Genomic DNA, 24,471 nt, shown 5'->3' with positions numbered 1-24,471 from the left:
GAATAAACATGCAGAGGTGAAAATATGTTATAAATCAGTTTGAAAATTTGGTTTGATTTATTTTGGGAGAGACAATGTCAGTGTGGACAATGCCAAAGTACTCAAACATCAGTATCCCATTTCCCAAAATCATAAGACTGTTTTTAAAAAAAGCCCTAAACTAAATAAATGCTTGTGATTGTTGCATTTTACTTCTAATGCTGCCCTCAGCTTCTGTTTTCTAACATTCTTCACAACGTTCCTCAGACCAAGACTCCCACGTAACCCCCTGAATCCAGAAGCTGGAACATAAAGTAAGAGCTATTAAACAAACAGCTATTATGAACTGCCAGACAGCAATGATTAACCATGAATATCAATAACATCTTTGTTAGCATGTAGTACAGAATACTGGCCAAATGTACAATAACCTCAGACATCTTCCAAAGCCTAGAATTGTTGTTCTAGGAGAATAATTCTAGAAGAATAGTCACTCCAAGATGAACCAGAAACTTTATCAACGTATTCAAACAGTGAAAATTTCCATTTTTCAATGTCATAAGAAAGCAAGCAGAAAGTGAACTGATAATATTCACATATGGAAGTTACTTAAAACTTAAACTGATCTGTATGCTGCGTTATTTGTAATTGAAAAGCCAGCTAGCGCGTGGGTACCCACTGAGGCATGAGATTTAAAGCAAGCTATAAAATATGAACATTAGCGTCAGAAAGCTTTCAAAGACAGCTTAACTCTCAGAAACAAAGACATTCTCAATCTGAAATGCAGCGCCTGTGGTTTTTGCCATCCAAAGTTAGACTGTTCAGGCTCTAAGATAGCAATTTATTTGGATGTTATACATTTAAATGAACACCATTTGACATTCATTCTGTCCCCAAAGCGCTTCAGAGAGCTAACTGCACTGATTTTTGAGGGATTACAAAGTGATGAAGTTTTCTTGGATGAAATTTTAATTTGAGCAGAGGCCTTAAAACAGTACAATGAAATACTGATATATTTTTTTTACTGACATAGACACAAAGTCTCCTAACATTAAATTTTTAATAGTACATACTAGTCTGGAAAAAGCTATTTGTAGGGTCTGCTCAACTGCTTTCAACAGTGACTCAGGTAAAAGAAAGTGATAGTTAAATGTATATATCATGATGAAATATATAAATATAATATATCATCACTGTGAGAGTGATAAATCCATGCAAGCTCCTGCAAAGAGAAATACAGCATTTTACATGTCGTGCTCAGCATAAGGCAGATTTATCAAAGACAGGTTAGTTGACTTAATCTAAGGTCGGCAGAGGATGTTTTATGGTTTATGCTATGTAAGAGAAGAGATTATGTGATCCAAATGCCTAAATTCTACATATGTAAAGGTTTAAAGTAACATATGTACATGTAGTGGAAAAGAAGGTTATCGGAAGTGGTCAGTATGGATTCACCAAGGGGAAATCATGCTTGACCAATCTGATAGCCTTCTATGATGGCATGACTGGCTGGTAGATGAGGGGAGTGCAGTGGATGTTGTCTACCTCGCCTTCAGGAAGGGTTTTGACATGGTCTCCCACAACCTCCTCATAGGTAAGCCTAGGAAGTGTGGGTTAGATGAGTGGACAGTGAGGCGGATGGAGAACTGGCTGAATGGTGGAGCTCAGACGGTTGTCATCAGTGGCACAGAGTCCAGTTGGAGGCCTGTAGCTAGCGGCATTCCCCAGCGGTCAGTACTGGGTCTGGTCTTGTTAAACATATTCATCAACGACCTGGATGAGGGGACAGAGTGTACCCCCAGCAAGTCTGATGATGACACAAAACTGGGAGGAGTGGCTGACACACCAGAAGGCTGTGCCACCATTCAGCGAGACCTGGGCAGGCTGGAGAGTTGGGCGGAGAGGAACCTAATGAAGTTCAACAAGGGCAAGTATAGGCTTGACCTGCTGTAAAGCAGCTCTGCAGAGAAGGACCTGGCAGCTCTGATGGACCACAAGTTGACCATGAGCCACCAATGTGCCCTTGTAGACAAGAAGGCAAATGGTATCCTGGGATGCACTAAAAACAGCATGGCCAGCAGGTCGAGGGAGGTCATCCTTCCCCTCTACTCTGCCCTGGTGAGGCCACATCTGGAGCACCTTGTCCAGTTCTGGGCCCCCCCAGTTCAAGAAGGACAGGGAACTACTGGAGAGAGTCCAGCGGAGGGCTACAAAGATGAGCAAGGGACTGGGGCACCTCTCTTATGAGGAAAGGCTGAGAGACCTGGATCAGTTTAGCCTGGAGAAGAGAAGACTGAGAGGGGATCTTATCAATGCTTATAAATATCTAAAGGGTGGGTGTCAGGAGGATGGGGCCAAACTCTTTTCAGTGGTGCCCAGTGACAGGACATGGGGCAATGGGCACAAACTGGAAGACTGGAAGTTCCATGTGAACATAAGGAAAAACTTCTTTACTTTGAGGGTGGGAGAGCACTGGAACAGGCTGCCCAGAGAGGTTGTGGAGTCTCTTTCTCTGGAGATATTCAAAACCTGCCTGGACGCATTCCTGTGCAACCTGCTCTAGGTGAACCTACTTTGGCAGGGGGGTTGGACTAGATGTTCTCTGAAGGTCCCTTCCAACCCCTGCCATTCTGTGATTCTGTGATATAATACACAGGCAAAATCCAGTTCATGTTAAGAGATGATCACAGATTCCTAGTATGTCAATAAACTGATCTTGTTTAGCACTGCAGAGAAAAGATGTAAGCATAATTCTCTATTAAAGTGAAAGAGCAAAGGAAGACTCCACACCTGTGTCTGCAGCAGTATGACAGGTATTAGTTTTACCAAAGTCACCCAGACAGAGACATGGCAGACACTATTATCACCGTGTCTGGCAAGACCAAGAACAGCTGAAGTCGGAACGCAGTTAGGAGAAACATTAATGATCGTGCCCTGAGAAAAGCTGCCAAATCCTGTTAAAAGGAGATGAAGAAATATAATGTACTAATAACAGGCATGTGATTTCACAAAGTGTTAAAAAATCCACGGCCCATGTTGGACCGTGATCTTTGGTAACAGATCCAAACCCGGGGAATGCGTCACACCACGATCCATTTAACCTCTTGGTGCACTAACTAGCTCCACCAGCCTGACCGGGCTCTGAGGCAGGAGACTGTGAATGCAGTTAAAGAAAGCGCCTTGCCTTCCCTCTTCAGGAAAGTGACCCCTATGCGCTCGTTAAATTTTATTCTGCAGGTAATTGCTGACTAAAATCAGAGCGAGTCTGCACTCAACCTTGCTGGTCAAAGGAGGTGTTGCCTGTATTACGGTTTCTTGCTACTGAAGGTGTTTAATAAGAAGGGAGTCAGATTTTCTGAGAGACCTACATAATTGAGAGCTTTATTAATTGGCACAACAGAAATAGAAATAGGATGGTATTGGTAACGGTTTACTTTTGAGGTAGAAAAGGGCATTTATTTTCCATCAACATGATAATAAATCAGTGCAGCTCGCACCACACTGATTTGTTAAACATGTTTTGTGGTCTTGGTAACAAAGATGTTTTTGCATCAGATGCCTTCATAAGACATTTATGAGGTGACACCAATTTGACACTAAGCGTGTGTAACAATGTATTAGGTGATCCTAATAGAGTTAAATGATGCAAATGTAGTGTTTAACCACTAGAATAAGCTATCTAGAGTATACTATGCAATATGTAACCACGAATAGCTTACAAAGAACCTGTAAATTGTATTTTAGGGGCTAAAAGAGAGCATTTGACTGATGAGGTATTTTTGGAAATGCTTCCCCCATGGTAAGATCACTGGCAGCTATCATTTATCTCACTCTGACCAAGATAAAGATAATCTGAGTATACGAGTAATAACGAATCTTCTGCTGACTAGAATGCTCTCTAGTGCTCTCTTCAATGTCAGCAATAGGCTATTAACTCATTGCTTGTTCAGTTTCTGCTTTGCAAAACTCCAATAACCTCCTTGTAACTTCGTTAGCTTTCACATGACTGGAGGGACAACCCTGGCAGGGAACTAAGAGCTGAGCAAGCTCTGTCTTCCACTAGCGACTAACAGAAAACAAGAAAATGGAGACGCGCTCTGCATTACACACCCGGTGACTGTCCCTCTGAATCAATCAAAAAATGGTTCAGATTACTGTAAAAAGGAAAATTAAGAGTGAGAAGCAACATGCTGAACAAGCGGTAAATGGTTAACACTCCCCAGCCCTGAAGCCAGGAATGAGCACCTGTCCAGAAAAATGTATTAGCACCATCCCACCAGCACATCCTGACACAGGATGCCAGGAACCATCCAGGGTGGGATTCGGAAGAGAACGAACAATAAAAAAAGACAGTGATTGAGGTGACATCTGCAGAGGCTGGAGAACAATTTACAGAGAATGAATGTCTTTTAATGAACCGAGGTTTAACTGTTATCCGGCCCCGCTAGAGATCATTACTATGAGAAACAATGAGCGCCGCTTGTATCGCTTTCTCCCTGCAGGACATGTCTGAGGGAGAAAAAACCTCCCTCCTTCCTCTCCAGTGTCAGCTTGTTACTGCCAGTGCTGGCTATAATTGAATAAGCTTTATTCAGATGGTAGCTAAATTTAGCAGATATTAGCATCGAGCCTCTAGAGGGGCGAAAAAGGGGGAGAAAAGCTTTAAATAAATAGACTAAATAATACTGAATAACAAATGAAATTTATGGCAGAGTGAACCTCTGCGCCAGAGGAGTCTGGCACAGAGTTGCACCTGGGGTTTGGGGCCTTGCCGAGAAAAAACATGAAACCGCTGCTGCAATTCCCTTTCCTCCCGGCCTGTTATTATTATTATCCCTGCGATGGCAGGAGCCCCTCAGGAGCCCTGGCCCCACTGCAACAGCTCCATGCGGGTGTAACACAGAAGGCTTAAGGGCCGGCTGCCGGCCCACAGGCCGCAAAGGCAGGAGAGAAGGGCGATGAGGAAGGGCCACCAGCAAGGAGGCGGCACACCCGCCGGGCGCAACACCAGCTCGGGAGGGCTCTGAGGGTATCTCCTCACAACATGGCGCCACAACCCTTCCCGCCCAACACCCCACGCGGCGCCGGAAGTGTGGCACAGCGGAGGCGGAAGTGGCGTCACGCGCGGGCGGAAGTGTGGCGGCGAGGCAGAAGTTGGCCACCGGCGTTGAGGGGCCGGGGTGCGCGGTCATGTCGGCCTCCCTGCTGCGGCGCGGCCTGGAGCTGCTGGAGGCGCCGGGTGGGCCCGCGGGGACCGGGGGCTGTGGGGGCGGGGGTTATTCCCGACGTAGGGCTTGAGTAACCCCATCCCTGTTCCCGCTGCAGGCCGGGGAGAGGCCCCGCTGGGGCTCCAGCGGGAGCGGGACGGCCCCGGGGCGGCGGGCGCTGCGAGGCGGAGGAAGGCGGCGCCGCAGGCAGGGAGGAATAAGGCCACGGTCAAGGGCAGAGTCGTGAAGTCGGCGATAGGTGAGGCCCCGCCCGGCTCCGGGGAGAGCGGGGGAAAGCAGCGTTGCCGCTCTCCGGAGCCCTCGCACCGGCTCCTCTTGAAATGTCTCATAGACCCCCTCCCCGGTCACTTGTGTCCATCTTTTCCCGGCCTCCTGGGTGCCCTTCTGGTGTCCCCCGCTTAAACACAGCTTGATCTGTGGAAGCACCCCTATCCCTGGGCTGTAACGGTGTCTCTTTCTTACAGAGCCTTGCTGATCCCCCTTTCTCTCTCCTTGCGTGTTGCTTGGATGAGCCACTGATGTGTTTTCTCCCATTCTGCTCTGACCTAGAGGAGTATCACAAGAAGAAGCCCGTGAATCACTTGACAGCAAACCTGAAGTACATGTTGAAGGGACGATTTGTTGCGAACAAAGCCATCACAGAACAAGTAAGACTCTCACTTTTCTTTCTTTGGGGGTCTGCTTCCACTGAGGAACATGGGTGAATGGGAATTGTCCCTAGGTCTTCCAGCCAAGATCCTGTGCAAAGGCGTAAAGTCAAGTTTCTATCTGGAAGTGGCCCTGAGGAATTTCTGTGTGCACCGGCAAAGCAACTTACAAAGCTTTAAACTCTTGTTGATATGTTGTCCCCTACTTTGTTCTCTGACATGAGTTAAAATCTCCTGACACCTGTTGGCTTTTCTTAATTACCAAAGATATTTCATAGTTCCAGCTGGCAGAGAAACCCTGGTTCAGACCTTATCCTTACTGTTGATTGATTTGTCCTTCTCTGTAGCTGGAGGCTGTTTAGCAAGGAACCACATGTGCTGCTGGCTCATGTAATAAGAATTTCATAGCATCTTGAATGATGTTTCTCATAACCTGAGAATTTAACCAATGGTCTTCCCCAAAAGGTAGTCCCGTGTCATGATTTGAAGAGGAGAATAGCTGACACTGCTAAAATCTTGGGCTGTTTTTATGAAGTATGGGCTTTTAACTTACATAAACAAACCAAGTGGTTTAGGCCACTGTTTCTTAGGCTGGAGGTTGTGAAAGGAGGTAACAGCGTATAAGAAAATGCTGAGGGAATTCCACCAACTTGGGTTTTCAGGTTGTCTCATGGAGAGACAGGATAAAAGAGGGTCTCAATTTCAGAAATGTCTGAATTGAAATCAGTGTTTCTATCTCTGTGACAGTTACTAGAGAGTTGTCATAGAGATATTTAGCTCCAAATAGTAGGTTGGTGTTTGCTGTTGTCCCAGTGACCTGCTTTGGTTAACATCAGTGATTGCCTCTCACTTTTCTTTGGAGGCATTCCAGGATATAGCAGGGTACCAGCAGAATAGGAGAGATGCTGCAGGTGAGCTTGAAAATCACCATTTTGTGGTTTGGTCTGGATAACAACAACTTATTTTTTCCATTTTTGTTGTTTGAAGGTTCTTGCTCAGAACAGAGGCAGGAAGTCCAAAGATCAGCCTCCAAAGAAGGAAGCAAAGAAGAAACCCGAGGGCACTGTCTTTACTGAGGAAGATTTCCGTAAATTCGAGAGAGAATACTTTGGGAGACCGTAAACAACGTGACAGGGATTCTTGCAGCTCCAGTATTTCTGCAGCTGAGTGCTCAGCACGCAGGACTGGCCACTTCCTCAACATGTTTGAGATGGGACACAGGAGGTGTGCCTCTGTCAGCAAGTGCTTTAATGTCACACTTGCATCTGTGCAGAACTTGTTACTGGCCAAATAGAGCCATGAAGGTTCTCTTGGCTCTGAGATGTGTTGTCCTTGTAATTATCTCCCTCCAGCCAGCATGTCTTGCATTCTTAATGTAGAAGGGTGGCCAAAGCCAAATATAAATCTTGTTCCCTTTCATCAGGATGTAAAGCTTCTGCTACCTGTGTTATTTGGCAGGGAGCATTTAAAATACTGTATCTGAATGGAGAAATGTTTTGGATGAGCAGTAATGAATCATAGGAAGGGGAGGATGCTTTGAAAGACTGTTAAGCCTGAGTAGCCCTGCAGGTTTTGTTCTTTTTACAGCCTCTGTCAGGTTTCTCAGTCACTGTAAAAACTTTTTATATGTCGTTTGATTAAATAATTGTTGCAGACGCTGCCACTCTTTACCTTTGTAATAGCGATTATTATGACAGGCTACGATTAATGAAGACAGACCGTGTCACTGTTCTGATCCAAGCATCCATCTCTTTAGGATGACTCAGATGTGTGAATGGCCTCTCTCTGATTCATGTTGACACATGTGTTTAATCTTCTCTCTGACATGATCAGGCCTTCAGAGAGCGCAGGTTGGAATGGAGATGACTCCTCTGTTCTGCCTGCTCGCGGTTTCCCCTGTCCAAGGAAGAGCCCTTACGTAGAGAAAGTTGTCTTTTGGATTGCCTGCACCTGAGCCTCACGCTGGGGCTCAGCCACGCCAGGAGGGCTTGGCACTGTCACCTCCCGTAGCCAGGAGGGCTTGTGACCCAGATGTTAGCTTTGGCATAAAGTTAAAAACAAGCCAGAGGCTGTGGTACTGGGTTGAAGGGAAGTTTGTTTGTTTTTTTTTTTCTATCAGACTACTCCTAAATTCCCGGCTGCAACAAATAGAGGGCCCAGCAGGTGGGAGTGTTGTTCCAGACACCTCCTCACTAAACCACTGTAAATGTCCTCCTGGGGTGCTCCTGCCCTTTACCTAAGAAGATGGGAAGTGTATCCCCTTTAGAAAAAAAAAAAAAAAAAAAAAGGAGAAGGACTGATGCCAAGCTTTGCTAAGCCTCAGGAGTCGATTACAAGGGGCTTGGCTGACCTGAGCGGTAGCTGCTTAGATGGCACGACTGGCAGTACCTTTTCCCTGCCCTCTGATTATAATTCCTGGTGCCGTCCTCTTAAGTCTGTGCTTCCTCTGTTGTGTTCTTTCCCTCTTGCCTGCGTGGGAGGGAAGGTCACCCAGATGTACGAGGTCCAGACAGGGGAAATAGTGAACATAATGCGGTGTGCGTACTGGAAATTGTGTAATAGCACATGGGAAGGGATTGCTTGTAGTGGGATCAAGTTCAACTATCTGCAGCCAAAAGTGGTAAATATAGAATGGTTCAAAGACCAGTTTCCTTTTTTTTTCAGTTTGCTCTTGCTCCCGAAATAAAAAAAAAAGTGTTAGCTTCTTAAAAGCATGGAAACACTATTGTTTGAAAAAGCAGTTTGAGCAAAATGTGTATGTAGCACGTGTCTCCTTAAAACGTCTGCACTCTGTGCCTGCTGCAGTGCGTGTGAGCTGGTCTAACACACGCAGCTCTGTGTGGAGCTGTCATGGAGACAATTAACCCTGTGAAAGAGCAGGCTGTGCCACAGCTTGGAGTTTGAAAGAGGTAGATTTCCAGGATGTTACTGTGTTTCAAGCCCTCATCTTCAGTATCTGGCAGTTCCTTTACAGAGGTCCTTCACATCACCCCCTGCACCTCCTCTACCAGTTCCTCCTACGCACCCTTGTTTCTGTGGTGGTTCAGCTCCTGGGCCCTTCTGCAGGCTGAGGAAAGCAAAACCATCCTTTGTTGCTCCAGAAAGGATCACTAGGGTAATGCGGGTCACTCTCTTTGTACAAACTCCGGCTTGTTTGCTTGCAAATGTAAGCAAACAGGGAAGCTGATCTTTCAAAGTTAATGAGGAACTTTAAAGTGGGGCCCAGAGCAGTTTCCTCCAAGGATAATAACACCCAGATCTGTGGAGTTTTAAAGTTGGATGGGAGCTGTCATTACTGGCTGGAAAGATTATTAGGGCCAACACAAGTAATCAACATACTTCTTGTGGCTGTATGCAATGATGCGTTGTATTGTTGAAGGGGGTAAAGCTACCTGACTGGATTTACCATCTGAAATCAAACTTGGTTGTACAGCCAACGCTATCCTTAAATAAATTAAACTATTTTGCGGGAGGAAGGAAAAGCAAGGAGAAGTGAATGGGTGGCTCTAAAGGGCTTTGCCCTTTGCGAGGGCAAAGATCTGACATGTTCTAGCCTTGATTTCCCCCGCTCTAGCAGAGCAGGAGCTCCTAGAAAGGACAGCAGTGCCACCCGCACACTGGGTAGATAAGGACTGGAGTTGGAAAGTCTTCAAGCTAGGGGGTTAAATAGGTACCAGCCTGTTGCATGTCCCTGGTGGTAACCTAAAGCTAAGCATCTTCTTACACTCACAACTGTCTTATGTTATGGTCTAGTCATGCCTAGAGCTTGCCAGTTCCTTGGTGGTGCTGGGACCCCAGGAGATGACTATCCTGGAGCAACTTGTGCCATCTCTCTGTTTCTTGCAGCCACACTCTGCTGCTCCACAAAAGAGCGAAGAGGGAGGTGAGGGAAGGAGCAGCTGCTATAGCTGCTTTTCCTACCTTTTCCTCCAACCTCAAGTTCACAGAATCACAGAATGGCAGGGGTTGCAAGAGACCTCTGGAGATCACCTAGTACAACCCCCCCTGCCAGAGCAGGGTCACCTAGAGCAGGTTGCACAGGAAGGCATCCAGGCAGGTTTTGAATATCTCCAGAGATGGAGACTCCACCACCTCTCTGGGCAGCCTGTTCCAGTGCTCTGTCACCCTCAAAGTAAAGAAGTTCCTCCTCATGTTTAGGTGGAACTTCCTATGCTCAAGTCTGTGCCCATTACCTGTTGTGCTGTCGCTGGGCACCACTGAAAAGAGCCTGGCCCCATCCTCCTGACACCCACCCTTTAAGTATTTATAAGTGTTGATAAGATCCCCTCCCAGTCATCTTTTTTCCAGAGTAAAAAGACACAGGTCCCTCAGCCTTTCTTCATAAGAGAGATATCCCTGTCCCCTAATCATCTTTGTAGCCCTTTGCTGCACCCTTTCCAGCAGTTCCCTGTCCTTCTTGAACTGGTAAGCCCAGAACTGGACACAGTACTCCAGATGCAGCCTCGCCAGGGCAGAGTAGAGGGGGAGGATGACTTCCCTCGATCCGCTCGCCACACTCTTGTTCCCACGCTGGAAGCTGCAGCCCGCAACCCTCGAACCTGCCGGACGGCGTTTCTCTCCCGCGCCGCTGCAAGGGGCGGTGCAGGGAGGTGTCCCACTGCTGCGGGGCGAGGAACATGTGCTGGCTGAGCTCATCGGGATGCTGGCTCTCTTCCCAGCGCTGCGGCACCGGCTGAGCATCCTGCAGCAGAAAATAGAGGTAGCTGAGCTAAGGGAAGGAGGAGGAGGGTGCCATCTTACAGAGTGTCCCCCACCCACAGGCAACAGGGAGTCGGAATGGGAGGCAGCAGCGGCAGCTTTAATATAAATGCAAATCAAAGCTCTGGAGTGTCATTAATGTGGTAGAACCTTTCCAGGGAAAGGGTAGAGAGGCGGCAGAATAGTTCCCAGATGCTCGGTGTTGAGCCAGCTTATTGTGAGTAAGATTCATCACGCCGGCTAATGGCCTATTGCTCCCTCGTTATGTGAATGGAAAGCAAAGAGGAAAATTTGTTCGGGGGGGCACAAGCTGAGGTAAGCCGACACAGCCTCTGCTGTATCAGCAAGTCTTTACTTCTTCAGCGTAGAAAGAAATAACAGCTAATATCAGTGTTACGTGTGTATCGGGAGAGGGGAGGACTGCAAATATAAACCAAGAAAACGTGTTGGCTCTGGACACTGACCAACTTCTTGCCTCTGAAATGACATACTAGTAACAAACCTGGCTGCCAATGAACAAAGACAGACTGTAAAACCCACTCAGGCCAACAGGACTTGAAATGCTGGAAAAGCTGTGGGGGAAAACCAGGAGGGGAGGGTCCTAAAAGCCTTTGGGAATCTCAGTGTCTGGTTTCTTTTTCACGCCCAACTTCCATTTCAGTCCTGCTTGACGACCAACATGCTGTGGGCTCCCGAATGCCTTGGGTGAGGGACTGGTTATTGTACAAAAGGCGCACACCCCAAATAACCCACAAAAGAAAAGTTACAGCAAACGGAAGTTTCTCGTTTTGAGGCAAGACGACCCATCAATTCCATTAAAAATGAGGAGCGTAAAAGACGGCGGGCTGCCTAATGCCTGCTTACAGCTCAAAACATGGAAGTCCAGCCAAGCCAGGCTGAAGGGTTAGTAGGTTTGAGACGGATTAAAGGTTTGCGCGTCTATCCATAGTTACACTAAATAGGATTAACAGTGCCAACCACTAACTGGTTGGGGGAAGGGGAGATAAAAAGCATGGAGGTTGCTCTGCAGCTGTCTACAGGGTTACACGCACCTTTTTCTGAACAAATTAGCTGTTGGCAGGGCTAAGCAGTAATCTAGCCAAGCTGGTCTGTCCCGAGCTGCACCGTTTGTGTGCCAGCAAGGTCATTTATGTCCTTTAATGGGAGGCAAAATCTCGGTCTCTTTCTCCGACTGTCCGCACGCTGCGATGGAGATGCAGAGGAGTTACAGACCTGGGAGATTCTCTGCCCTATATAAATTAAGCTGACGCGTCTGCTGCACTCGGAACTCGCTCCCTGCCATTTTTTAAAAGGGTGTGTACGTGTAAAAGAGAGGAAAAGAACAGCTGAAGGAGAAATGGGAGGCGACTAGCCATTACTCGGAGAACATGCTCCTATGTAATAGGGAAACGGAGCTTGTGGGTAGAGCCAGCTCCATTCGGTGGCTTGTGACACTGCATGACTGCACAGAAAATAATGCAAAGGCAGCATACCTGGGATACCTGAGCAGCCAAAATACCATTGCCCAGGCTGGGGGACCAAAATCCTCTGTTAATTCATGAGGCCCGACTTGTGGGCCTGAAGCATTTCAATGGGAAATTCGGCAAAGAAAGATGAGCTTTTTTTGGCCCAGCAAGGGATGCTCGTGGTGAGACCCCCGGGCCGTCTGTGCACTGGAAATGAAGCGTAACAGGAGTCTGTGTGCCGGGCTGCGAATACAGCAGGAGGACAGAGGGAGGAAGGTTCCAGAACCTACTTGAACAGCATTAAGAAAAAATGAGTATGCACAGGATGGAAATTATGCATACGGGAAGGACAATATAGATCCTGTTGTTTCCGAAGGCCTAAGCCTATGGCAAGATAAAGAAAACTGGTATTATTCTGGCCAAAAATATAGATTTCACACACACACACACACACACAAAGGCTTTCTGAATTAGAAACACGTTTAGTAAGTGGAGAAGAAGGGCGGCCACGCAACAGTGAGGGCTGAGAAAGCAAGGGACATCTTACAAGGGAGACCTTATAGCAGCCTTCCAGTACCTAAAGGGGGCCTACGGGAGAGATGGGGAGGGACTCTTTGTGAGGGAGTGCAGTGATAGGACGAGGGGTAATGGTTTTAAACTGAAAGAGGGGAAATTTAGATTAGATATTATGAAGAAATTCTTTACTGTGAGGGTGGTGAGGCACTGGAACAGGTTGCCCAGAGAGGCTGCGGATGCCCCATCCCTGGAAGTGTTCAAGGCCAGGCTGGATGGGGCTTTGAGCAGCCTGGTCCAGTGGGAGGTGTCCCTGCCCATGGCAGGGGGGTTGGAACTGATGATCTTTCAGGTCCCTTCCAACCCAAACCATTCCATGATCCCAAAACAGAGAATGTATATGGATATGCCAAGACCAGAAGCTGAACCATACCTGAAAAAAATAAAAAGTGAGGCAATACTTACAGGAGGCCGTGGGAAACATGGGCGAGACAAGGGATGTATTTTTTTCCAAGAGGCACGTGACGCCTCTCCGGAGACACCATGGCTTTGGGGACAGGGCAGAGGGGGCTGTGACCGGACCTACTGCTGCGTGAAATTGTTTCGATCAGAATAACCCACATTTTCTTTTCTCCCAGCCCGGCTCGGCAGCGCTGGGGGGAGCATTCCTCTCCCAAAGGACAGCCTGTCCTTGCAGCTATTTCTGGGCTTCCTGCCAGGGCAAAAGTGATTTGGAAGATTTTTATCATCGCTCTTTAGTCATTCTCCAAAGCTGCAGCTGGGGATTTATTTTTGCAGGCGGTGCTGCAAAGGTGCATCTGGTTTCTCCGCACGAAGAAGTTGTCGGGGCGGGGGGTGGGGGTGGTGGTTTCCTCTTCTCGTTTGCAAAGAGAAGTGCGAGCACCTGGGTCTCTCTAAAGGCAGGGCGGAAGGGAAGGCGGTTATAAATACCGTGATAACAGCAGAAACAAGCTCGTGAGAAAGAGCTGCGTGTGTTCCAGAGCGGTTTTGCCAGCAGGGAGTTGTTGGGTTGCGTGCGGGAACGCCACGCTCCTCTCTACCAGGAGGTACAAAACCAGCCCCAAGGGACCGGCAGCCTGGGGGTCATCCGCGCTCTGCCTGGGGAGTCCACTTCCCTGCCCTTCCCTCGGGGGAAAAGTAACCAAGACACAAACCCCACCAGCCCTGCCAACTTCAGATCCAAATAGCTTTTATATATAACATGGATTTGGGGGAATTCTGCTCCTCCGGGGGGGTGGTGGTGGTGGTGGGGTGTTAGGTAAAGCCTGCATTTCATGCACCACAATCTATTTCTGGACACAGCATCACGCTGTACGCAAACCGCGAGGATTCGGCTGAAGCACATCTGTTCTCTGTGAGGAGAAAGAAAGAAAAAAAAAAAAAAAAAAAAAAGACAGCTCCGGCAGTTTGAAAAATGTAAAAAAAACCAGTCACCAGGCAGGAGGCTGTCAGGCTTTTTGTCCCGCCAGCTGGGGTTTGTAACGCGATGGTGTCCTTGGTGGTCCTCACCCCCTGCGGCACGCTGGACGAGCTGCTGGGTGTGACGCCAACGCAAGCCTGGAGGAACAAGGCCGAAGGAAAAACGCAGAGGAAGAGGCAGCCCTAATCCCTAGCCGGCCTAAAGCCTTAACTAAGTTGCTAATTATGGAAACGCGGCGTCATTGCAGCAGGCGTTGCATAAAGGTTGCCATATTGGCTGCCTCTGCAAAGCTGCGAGCTCGGCGAAGAGTAGCGACGCCAGACGCTCTTTAAGGGCAGGTTTCTGGTTCTCCTGCAAGGAGACCTATAAAACACACACGCATGGACACAGGGCAGGGAGCAAAGGAGCACGGGTGCGTCACGCGTTCCCTGCCTCCCCTTCCAGCTCTGATCCTCCTTCCCTGGAGTGAGTGTAATTTGGTAAATTGGAGCTACATATTCTCCAGGAGAGCTGTGAAAAACAGAATGGTGGATTAACTGGCCAGCACGGCCGCTGCCTTGTCCGCCTGCAGAGCGTGGACTCAGAGGACAAATACTATTTTAGTCAGGGCTGGCTCAGAGACAGCCTTGCCACGGGGTGGGCTGGGGGGCAAAAGGTACTGAGATCTTTCCAGGCTTTGGGTGAGGTGAGTAAGGGCTGTAAATCCAGGCACTGCCCCCCGCAGCCCGGGCTGCCACCAGGTTTAAGCAGAAGGTTGCAACGGCTGTAAGGGAAGGAGAGGTGGTTGCCTCGTGTTTGGAAAGTGTTTTGAGGAGAGGAGGGGTTTGCCCCGCACGGAGAAGCCACTTGCTCATACCGGTTACCATGCTTCCTGTGGGTCAGGTGAGACCAAGCACATTAAGAGCCACCTCAAGTGCAGATTTGACCCATCCAGGGCAAGACTGTCCTGCTCGTTGGGCTTTCCTGCCTCAAATCATCCCTGTCGCTAGCCTGGCAGGTCCACCTGATCTGAAAGAAAGCTAGTAGGTTGCTTCAGCTCCCAAAACACAACAGTCCCTCATCCCTGCGGTCACCAGTAAGTTCTGGAGAAGAAAGCAGGAGAAGAACGTGCCTGCCAGTTTGCAGCAGTTCCCGTTTGTGCAGTATATAGTGGTCAGAGCAGTTGGCCCAGGAGGTGTGGGATGAGATTCCCATGAAGGCGAGGAGCCCAGGCTGAGACCACTTAACCAGCAGGCCACTCGCTGTCTCATGAAACCCAAGGTGGGGGTCAGTTACCCCCCCCACCGCTTTCAATGGGGCAGGAGCCTGAACTCCTGACAGGGACACTTTCCCCTGTAATTTAAATAGCATCCACGTCACCCGGGCATCGGCTTCAAGCACAGACAGGTCAAGTCACCACCGAGGGCCTTCACGCAGCACCCATCACTGTGTCATCCATCAGCTAATGGCTTGGGCAACGGATGGGGCTGGAGGACTGCAGCCCGAGCTTGAGGCCATGAGGAGCTTCAACAGCAGAAACCAGGACCCCCACGAGGCTGCAAATCAGACAATTTTCTATTTTAAATAACATTAGGGACTGTCTGGAGCACAGCCACCCAGGCTGGGACATGCAGGTGCCTGGGCTGGGCGGCTCACCAGGTGGTGTAGGTGCAAGCAAGAAGGAACCTGAACTCCTCAGGGAAAGATGCGCAGGTCCACACGCCAAAGCCTGGCTCCAGCAGGCCACGCAGGGATTAGGTGCTGCTAAATCTGGGTATCAGTGGCCAAAAAAAAATAAATGTAAGAATCGCACACCAAATGATTAAAAATGGCTTGTCCCAAATCTTGAAGATTCTGAAGCTTCTGTTAGCAGAGTATGGCCACACCGGATGTGGAACTTCACTGATGTTCAGAACCTTGTAGAACTAGAACCAACCACCAAAAAAAAAATTTCCTTGCACTGGGTGGCCAGACTATAAATTTACTCACTAACAGAAGGGCACTAATTAATACCCACAGGCAGGACCCATCCTGCTACACAGGCTCCTGCCTGTCATCTTTGTCTTCTGGTTCTCTGCAGCGTCTCACAGACACCATCCCAGCAGGGCTGGGTTTTCCTTTCCCCGTTGCATCTTTCCTGTTGCCAGGCTCCGGCACCAGCTCATTAACTGGCCCCGCTGAGAAGCACCAGCCCCAGGAGCCCAGCTACGGCTCCATCAACATCCCCCACCCACACTCCAGCACACACCAGTGCTCCAGCACCTACCAGTGCTCCAGCACCTCCACCTCACTGGGGCAGGGATGCCTCGGGACTTGGATGATCTTGAAGGTCTCTTCCAACCACAACCATTCTATGATTCTGCAATTTTAGGACTGGGGCTGAACCAGCTCTATGGACCAACTCATTTGTCCGCTCAGTAGAAGTCCAATTTATACCTTAAATTTTGCCTCTTCAGGAGGTGTCTGAAGAAACCTCCGAGTTTTTCACACTTCAGTACACAAGTGTGTTCCACCATTAAGAGCACTAAGAGTAACCCCACCCATTGGGCTCCACTGCCCTACCACCCTGTGAGGGCAGCCCCAACCCCAAACCCACCAGCTTCCCCCAGGAAACACCTGTTCACAATTCAGATATCTGGGGACCCACAGGGAGACAAGAAACCAGAAACATCAGTTCAACACTGCCACTACTTGCTCCTGATTTCCTACCAAGCTGCTCATTTCTTAAAACCATGTTCTCAACTGATTTTTCTCCATGTTTTGTACCCTGAACCCTTTACCTCCTTCAGAAAGGACATCCAGTCTGCCCAGTCTGAACCCAAAACCCTCCCACATCAGTCTTTCACCGATCTTCCACGTTTTTCACCATCTAGTCTTAGACTTCCACAGACCCTCCAGGTTCAACTCTTTAAATGGGATTATGCCTTTGCTACCGAGACACCTCAATATGACCCTCCTCACTTTAGTGCTTTTATTTACTACATGTAAATTGCACTGGGTGAGAAGCCCCTTGAGTCACCGCATTATTTGACCAGATCCAAAGCACCTTCTCTGCCCTCACCCATTGGTGCACGACACCGCACTCTCCTCCAACCCAGCAGCTTACGCTGCATTTACGCCCAGGCGTGGTGCAAGTTGAGTTTGTTTTACAGGTACACAGTTACCGCACACCAGAACTGCAAGTTTACTATAAAATAATTTATTAGACAGCAATACACAGCCTTAGCAGCAAGCTTATATACATGCACATAAAAACTGCTGACTACCCTACTCAGGGACTCTAGCTCTTTTGCCCTTGGCCTTGCGGACCTCTTCAATCAGATCTTTTAAGTACTGAATTTCCTTACTAAGGGAATCTGCTTTCTCCTTCAGGGCCTGGTTCTTCTGCTCCAACTCTCTGCACTCCCCAGACAGCGCCTCCTGTTCCGCCCTCTTCTTCTGCCGGTAACGCGTGGCAGCCGTCTTATTCTGCTCCATCTTTTTCAATTTTTTATCTATTTTCTTCTCTCCTTTCATCTTTGCTGACACTACCTTCTCTGCAGGATGATCATAGGGTTTGGCCCGCACAGAGCCACAGCTGGCATCTGCAGGGAACTGGTTGCCATTGGGGGATCCAACTGAATTGGTGGGACTATGCTGGGGTGTTCCCAGGTAGGAGTCTGGGCTCATGCATATTCCACTATCATCGGAATGGTTCTCCTCCTCTTTCTCAGACTTGGTGATCACTACCACAAAGGTGGGGCCCTCCTGTTTTCTTTCTCCTTCCAGAACATCCACTTCACTACCTAATTCTAAACTAAATGAGTGGTCTGGAGTGGAAGTCAGAGACCCTGGGGAGAGGGGAAAAGACCAAAGGGAAGCCAATGGGGCCATTGGATCTGCTCCAATTGGAGATTCGGGGAGATGGGTGATTAGGTCAGTTATCAGTGGAGGTTCTTTGTTGTGAAATTCCTGGATGGTAGGGTTAAATAGGAGATCACACGTGTCTTCCAACGTGGCCATCAGGTCGTCTGGTGAGACGGTGGCTTCCAGATGTTCCATACCTAACAGGGCATCAAAATCAAATTCCTTCAGATCCATCTTCTCCACCATCCACTCCATGCCAGAGAAGGCATCCTCTGCACAATAAAATAAATAGTATTTAAGTAAACCAGCAACCACTGCAACTCAAGCTTCTGAAAACAATCTAGAAACTCATCATTTAATGTCTTCCCTATCTTTTATGTTAGTAGGAAAAAACTTAACCATCAGAAACAAAATCCTGCCATCTAGCTGCAGAAGACTGCAGGGTACAACGTAAGCCATCAGCTGTTCTGACATTCCATCCCTCTGACTCCAAACAACAGAAGAATTCAGGGCCATATGAAACATATAGCCATGCTTGTTTCTTGGGACCTCTGCCAGGGACTAGTACAATGAACAGCTGGTATGTTATTAGAAGGACAACAGAAGCATCACTTTACCATACACCAGGCCAGTGACCAACAATTCTGTGTTGTGCAAGCAGTGTAGTACACACATTTTTTAAGCAGAGGTATGCGTGGCAGGTTGACTTCACATTTAAGAAAACCTAGCAATTTAATTTTTTAATCAGAATTTTATTAAGTATATTGTGTCCCACTGTAATTGAAGTACTTTATGCAAGTAAGTCTTACCCTGGCTGCTATCTATGGTGTTGCCTAAACTGTCCACAGCAAGCCAATTGGAGGAGACTGCCTTAGCCTTGTCGCTGGAGAACCCATGCGAACTGAGGGGCTCGGCCACCTCCAGGTAGTCATCTAGGAGTCCCAGACTTTCCTCAGCCACCGAACACGGCTGGCTGAAGGGGGATAACGAATCCCCCAACAGCATCTCGTTGTTCAAGAGGCTCATCTTCTTCAGTTTTTAATGCTTTGATGTCAAAGGATGTAGACAAGTAGAGGGTCTTTTTCTCGACTACAGCAATGCTGCTGTGCGGTGCCTTGAAAAACCTGCGAACAGAACTTCAATTCATCAGTATGTGTCCAACCAGCACAGTCGCTTTTTAAAAAGCAGCGCCCCCTCAGAAAGCACGGCAGTGCTCTTACAGATTGGTCTCACCTCGCCATTTTGGGGGCTGCTGCTTGCCTGCAACACCTTTACGCTTTTGGATTTCTTGCCGAAGGCTGGCCAGGGCCGGCCGCGGCTTCCAGGTGCCAGTCTCCCACCCAGGGCCGCCCGACTTCCTCATGCCCAAACATGGCCCCGGCCGCCGCCGGCCCCGCCCACGCCAGCTGCCGCGGCCATTTCGCGATCCCGCCGCCTCCCTCTATCCCCCCACCCCCCCCCGCTACCACGCCGGCGGCCGCCATTTTGTATCCTGCCACGTTTCCACCGGGCTCCCGGCACTCCCGGGGCTGAGCCGCGGCCAGAATCGAGGGTGCAGCGCTGGAGAGGAGGTGGGGAAGGACCACTACGGACCTCTCCGAAATGAGCTGACTTACAAAACAGGGCGTTTGGGTGAGGAACCGAACCGAGTTTCACACACAGCACCTTTTACGCCCGTTTCCAGCGGGTTATGAAACCCCTCCAGGGGATCAGGGCAGACTTATCGCTACGGTATTAAAAGATTACAGTACTGCTGCCAGCTGATGAACAGCCCCCGTTTATCTACTCGGGACGATACACCGAGTGGTATTTACACCCCCCGAACCCCGATGCCTCCAATACCCCACTTCCCCCCAGCTACAGCAGCTTTTCCCACAGGCGGGGTCAAGAAGCCCCCACGGGGAACGTGCCGCTCTTAACTACCACGAAAACCCCATGAAACGGAAAAAAAAAAAAAGACCCGTAACTTTTGGGAATCGAGTCTTCCTGAGCGAGGTAAGAGACAGGAATTTCCCGTAACTCCTTGAAGAAATGGCATTTCCTGCCGTTTTTGACACCCGCCGCCCCTAGGGAGGTTGAGCTCACACAAGGATGCCCCCCCCCGCACACACACACCCATCTTACTACCCAGGTATTATATTTTTTTCCCGGGGAGATACCCACCATCACCATGTGATAAACCTACCCCCGAAGCCCATTTAAAAGGGGAGAAGAGGGCGACTAGCCACACACAGGCGAGGGCACGCCTGTCCCTCACACACAATACTCACGCCATGGTTGCAGATGCCGGGGATGTGCTGAGGCCGCCGCCGCTGCTGCTGCCCCTGCTGCACTGGCCGATGCCGCCGCTGGCCCTGCCGCCCTTAAAGAGCCATGGCGGCCAGGGGAGGGGAGGCTGCTCCGGTCCGCGCCGCGCGGGGGAAGGTGCTGCGCACAGGGACCCTCGTACCACCTCACTTCTCTCAGGGACTGACACACAATGAGGTGGCAGCGCCTGCGCGCCGCCTTTATATACGATGTGCCTTAAGCAAAACGAGATCCGGCTCTGAGGTGTCCTTCCGCCAAGCGTTACCTCCCTCTCACCGGCGCCCGCCGGGCTATAGCTTCCCTCTCTTTGGGCTTCCCTCCTTACATTCTCCTACGGGTTAATCGCAGGAGCCGCCGACAAAAGCCACGGCTCCACGACGGAGCAGCGAAGGAGGAAGAGGAGTGGAACTATACAGTGTACGTCCGCTCCTGCCATCTCCCCGCCAGGCGAAGCCGCGTCACGTGACCGGAGCAGCTGAGGACGCTCCCCCCCCCGCGGCGGGGAGCGAATGGCGGGGGGGGGACACGCTTTAACCGCCAACAAAGACGGGGCGCTGGCATAGGAGGCATGACGCAGGGCGCCACGTGGGAAGGGGGGGCGCTCATTGGCTGGAGGGGAAGCTGTTCACGTGCAGGGCGAGCTGCCGTTGGCTGGGGCCCGAAGGAGGCCAGATGCTGAGGGGATTGGTGGGGGGAGGCGAGAAGGAGCAGCCGGGCCGGGAAATGGCGGCCGGGGGAGGGAGGGGGAACGGAACGGAACGGAACGGTGGCTGCGCCTCTCACCGCAGCCCGGGGCCTTCGCGGACTCGTCCCTCTCGAAGCACCCTGTGTTCCCCCCCGCGGTTGATTTCCCACGGCCCTTTTTGTTCTCTACACAAAGTCCTGCCGAGGTCAGGCCTGAGCTGGCGGGTGCTGCTCGGGCTGAGGCGCTGGCATGGCTCCCCTGCAGCACTGACGCAGCAGGACGCCATGGCCTGCTACCTCAGATAAGGTGTCAGCCCAGGGCAGTGTCGCCTTCCCTTTCTGCCTGCCCTGCACATGCAGAGCTCAGATTATGGCTGCTTCCGGGCATGGGCTGTGTGTTTACGTCAATGATGGCGCCTGCGTCGCTGATCTGAGCCTGCCGGCCTTGCAGTGGCCATGGCGCAGTACTGACCTGGAGTGGTTTGCGTGGGGCTTCGCTGGAGAGCCGCGCTGCTGAGCAGCCAACAGCATGACTCTAATTAGTGCCTTGAACCTATGCAAGAGCTGAAAATGAAGTTGGTTATTCCCCATCTGAAGAATGAGAACTTCCTCTCCCGACCTGCAGTTTCACGCTGACACAGTTGCCTCTCTGTTCTCTGTGCAGGCGTTACTCAGGCTGATGTGAGCATTAATGGATCGCCTACATAGCCTTGCAGCTGCAAAGGGCAGCGTCACCTTGGAAAGTTTTTAAAGTGCAGTTTCACGTTATGTTTTATCCGAGCTAAATCGACTTGCTGCTAGGAAAGAAGGCAGCCCTCTTCCCCCACTCTGTTCCTGGCTATACAGTTCCACCAGCTGGTCTGGTCCTCAGTAACCCAGCAGGAAACTCAAAAGGGTCAACAGTTTTCTGCTGGTTTTAGTCCCTTCATCATTTCACTCAGGTGAGACAAGCGTCAGCCAGCTGTGTGCTTTCCTCACGGTGTCAGGGTTTTCCAGCTTCAAATGGTTGCTTTTCCACGTTGCCAACCTCACAGGGCGCCATCAGCGCCCAGAGCTGCGGTGGGTCCTTGCTTGTTCAAACACCATCATCCTGCAGGTCAAATTGCTCTCGGCTACTTCTACAAAAGACTCCACTATTTTCCAGTTAGGGCCTCAGTAGTATTTGTGTAAAGCCACGGCCTTCACCGAGTTTGCCCAGGTGTAACTGCCTGGAACTTATTAAACAACTTGACTGATAATTTGCTAGGACAGGCGCAACCCACTGTCTACTTTTAGCAGTCTGATGTTACCATCATCACTACAAAGCAGAATATATGTCACTCCACATCTGTAAACTGAATATTAGCTGCTGAATGAAAAAGGCAGTTTTCCCTCCATGTTGGTTTGTTGGGGTTTTTCTGTTTTGTTTTGGCTTTTTTTCTAGAAGCGAGCACAGATTTTGGAATGACTCATTAAAATGGAGGAGGCAGAGAAAAGCGTCCTCCAACGCCAGAAAACACCACAGGAGCAGTTGAGCGATCTAAGATTACTGCTTTGATAAACACACCACGGAGCAGGCAGATCTTGCTTCAAAGCAAAATTTAGGAGATGCGACAGCTTTTGAAGAAGCCAAGCGGGCGATTGGCTGGGCGGATGGGTGGACAGCATCTCCATGTCCTTACTGGCTAAAGGAGAGGTCTCGCATCCTCTGCAGTGCCTGCTTGCCCCTCCTTTAAGTGAAAAGGATGATTGTACAACTGTAATCGTAGCTAAATAAACAGAAATGCTATACACACACAGTCCTTCATCTTGAAAAGATAATTATAGATTTCTCTGGAAGGACTCTGGATATGTGTGAGCAAGAATCACGCAAGCAAAAATGAAATATGCAATGAGGAACTTAACCTAGATCTGCCTGTTTCCTAGCTGCCTGGTTTCCATTTTGTGTGGAAATTTATGTGGAAATTTGTCTGCGTTACAAGCTCCAGACAGAAATTTTTTAACGCTCCCCAATCCAAAAATTGAAATCAAGTAACCAGAAGCCAGCCATTTAGTGACCAGCATATTTTTCCCTGTTTCCTGAAGGACTGCGGAATTACTGTCATTACATAATTCCATGAGCTACATCCCCAATTCCTTTATAAATCCTCTCTCCACATTTGCACATATTACTTCAGAGGTTTCTCCTTTGTGGCTAGGGTTTTTGACTGAGGTAGAAGGCACTTCTTTAAGCCCAAGTAACAGTTCCTTAGGAATTTTTGTACAAAAGAAATGACAAGTATTTCCCAACCAGAGAACTACTAGGTGCCTGCTCCTAGCTCAAAAGTGTCTAAAAAGCGTTCCTTTCCTGTATCACAGAATACATTTGTGGCTCGGAGATTGAGAAGTCTGTCAGCCCTGAAGAAAATTGAATTTACAGCACAAAAAGGTGGCTTCTGACTGAAGAGTAATTTGTGTGCATGGTCAATGAACTCCTGCTGACGCGTTAACAGCTTTAGCATGGTGGATGTGATTTTCCTGCCCTGGGTACCAGCACCTCGGCAACAGAGAGCTCCTGTGATAAGTGAGATCCGTCCCCACCCAGAAGCGAGGGGCCAGCCGCCGGCGAAAGGAGCTGCTGGTGCAGAGCTCGCTGCAGGACAGAGGCCACAGTGACCTTGCTGGGGAGTGATGAGCTGCCCTGATAAATACAGCACTGCAGAAAGCCACCTCCGGCCGAAGAGCAGCGTCGGGAGGTGGAAAACTAATACTCCTCCGTTCACCCTCCTCCTTCGTTAAGATGGAAGGTCAATATATGTGCGTGCTTGCTTTTTTTATTAATTATTTTTTTAAGTTAACGTTGCAAAGGAAAAGAGGTTTTCTTCTTCCACCAGCAAGTATACAGGAGATAAACACGCAGCATGCTATGTTATTAAGTACACAAAAGACAGTGAGGACGTAAATGTTTCCATGGTGATATCTCCTCGCACAGTCTAGACCGTCATTATAGGATGCTCTCAGGGACTCGGGGGGTGGGGGGGAAGTACTCGTGGGCCCCGGCAGCAAGGGAGCGAGGCGGGGGGGCAAGTATGTGGTGCTGGGGCCAGGAGGGTAACCGACAACGGTAATGGAGATGTTTGCTCCTTCCTGGAGTGCTGGGAGAGCTGCAGCCAGGGAGAAGGGCTGGCAGATGCTGCATCACCACCCCCTTGGTGGCACCGGGCAGGTGGCTTTGGGCCCCCACTGAGCCTCAGTGGCCCGGTGAAGGGTCATATGGGCTTTTGGCTGGCCCTGGGCCCTACTGGGGTGGCTGGGGAGGAGGGGGCATTGCCGGCTTTGCAGAAGGATGAGTGTGAGGGCAAGTCCCCGAGGGGATTCTTGTGATAATTTCTTGTCCTTTGAACCTTCCATCAGAAGGGACAGGAAGCCTTACCCCGGCATTTCAATCAGCAAAGCATTTCCAGAGACCAGCAGGAATTTTTCCTGGAGACAGAGTGCCGAGGGAAACACAACAGAGGAATGAGGCGAAGCAGCTATACGTTTTGAGCAATTTCGAGGGAGAATTACCTACAGCCTCTATGGCACAGGCTAATTCGCAGTGCTCGGCTGCTTCTCTCCTCATGCGGCACAAACTGATATCTGAAGGATCTTTTCTACCAGATTCTCATCGTAAGCTCTTTAGGAATTGCTTATAGATGTTCCAT

At 49.5% G+C, this 24,471-nt stretch overlaps 2 protein-coding genes across 2 annotated transcripts; one reads left to right on the top strand and one right to left on the bottom strand.

Annotated features, from left to right (window-relative positions):
- The first annotated feature begins 5,091 nt into the window (after window positions 1-5,091).
- On the top strand, window positions 5,092-7,509 carry RPS19BP1 (ribosomal protein S19 binding protein 1). Its single transcript, XM_054188111.1, has 4 exons — window positions 5,092-5,218; window positions 5,305-5,445; window positions 5,757-5,854; window positions 6,842-7,509. Exons 1-4 carry the CDS (start codon window positions 5,170-5,172, stop codon window positions 6,974-6,976), a joined length of 423 nt encoding a protein of 140 aa, XP_054044086.1. The 5' UTR covers window positions 5,092-5,169; the 3' UTR covers window positions 6,977-7,509.
- A 9,646-nt stretch (window positions 7,510-17,155) lies between these two features.
- Window positions 17,156-20,592, bottom strand: ATF4 (activating transcription factor 4). The gene is made up of 3 exons (XM_054189012.1): window positions 20,089-20,592; window positions 18,628-18,942; window positions 17,156-18,090 (listed from the first exon to the last, which is right to left on the bottom strand). The coding sequence occupies exons 2-3, from the start codon at window positions 18,842-18,844 to the stop codon at window positions 17,240-17,242; spliced, it is 1,068 nt and encodes a 355-aa protein (XP_054044987.1). The 5' UTR covers window positions 18,845-18,942; window positions 20,089-20,592; the 3' UTR covers window positions 17,156-17,239.
- Window positions 20,593-24,471: the final 3,879 nt, after the last annotated feature.

This window comes from Rissa tridactyla, chromosome 1 (genome assembly GCF_028500815.1).
Source record: "Rissa tridactyla isolate bRisTri1 chromosome 1, bRisTri1.patW.cur.20221130, whole genome shotgun sequence".
Taxonomy (NCBI): domain Eukaryota; kingdom Metazoa; phylum Chordata; class Aves; order Charadriiformes; family Laridae; genus Rissa; species Rissa tridactyla.
The sequence above is the reverse complement of the archived record's forward strand: the minus strand, read 5'-3'. Positions and strand labels throughout refer to the sequence as shown.

Excerpts from the sequence above, each read along its gene's own strand:
- ATF4 (XM_054189012.1), bottom strand. The coding sequence starts at position 18,844 with ATGAGCCTCTTGAACAACGAGATGCTGTTGGGGGATTCGTTATCCCCC. Across the intron at positions 18,091-18,627 it reads CACCATAGATAGCAGCCAGG|AGGATGCCTTCTCTGGCATG; the intron begins GTAAGACTTACT and ends TTTATTGTGCAG.
- RPS19BP1 (XM_054188111.1), top strand. The coding sequence starts at position 5,170 with ATGTCGGCCTCCCTGCTGCGGCGCGGCCTGGAGCTGCTGGAGGCGCCG. Across the intron at positions 5,219-5,304 it reads GGAGCTGCTGGAGGCGCCGG|GCCGGGGAGAGGCCCCGCTG; the intron begins GTGGGCCCGCGG and ends TTCCCGCTGCAG. Across the intron at positions 5,446-5,756 it reads AGTCGTGAAGTCGGCGATAG|AGGAGTATCACAAGAAGAAG; the intron begins GTGAGGCCCCGC and ends GCTCTGACCTAG.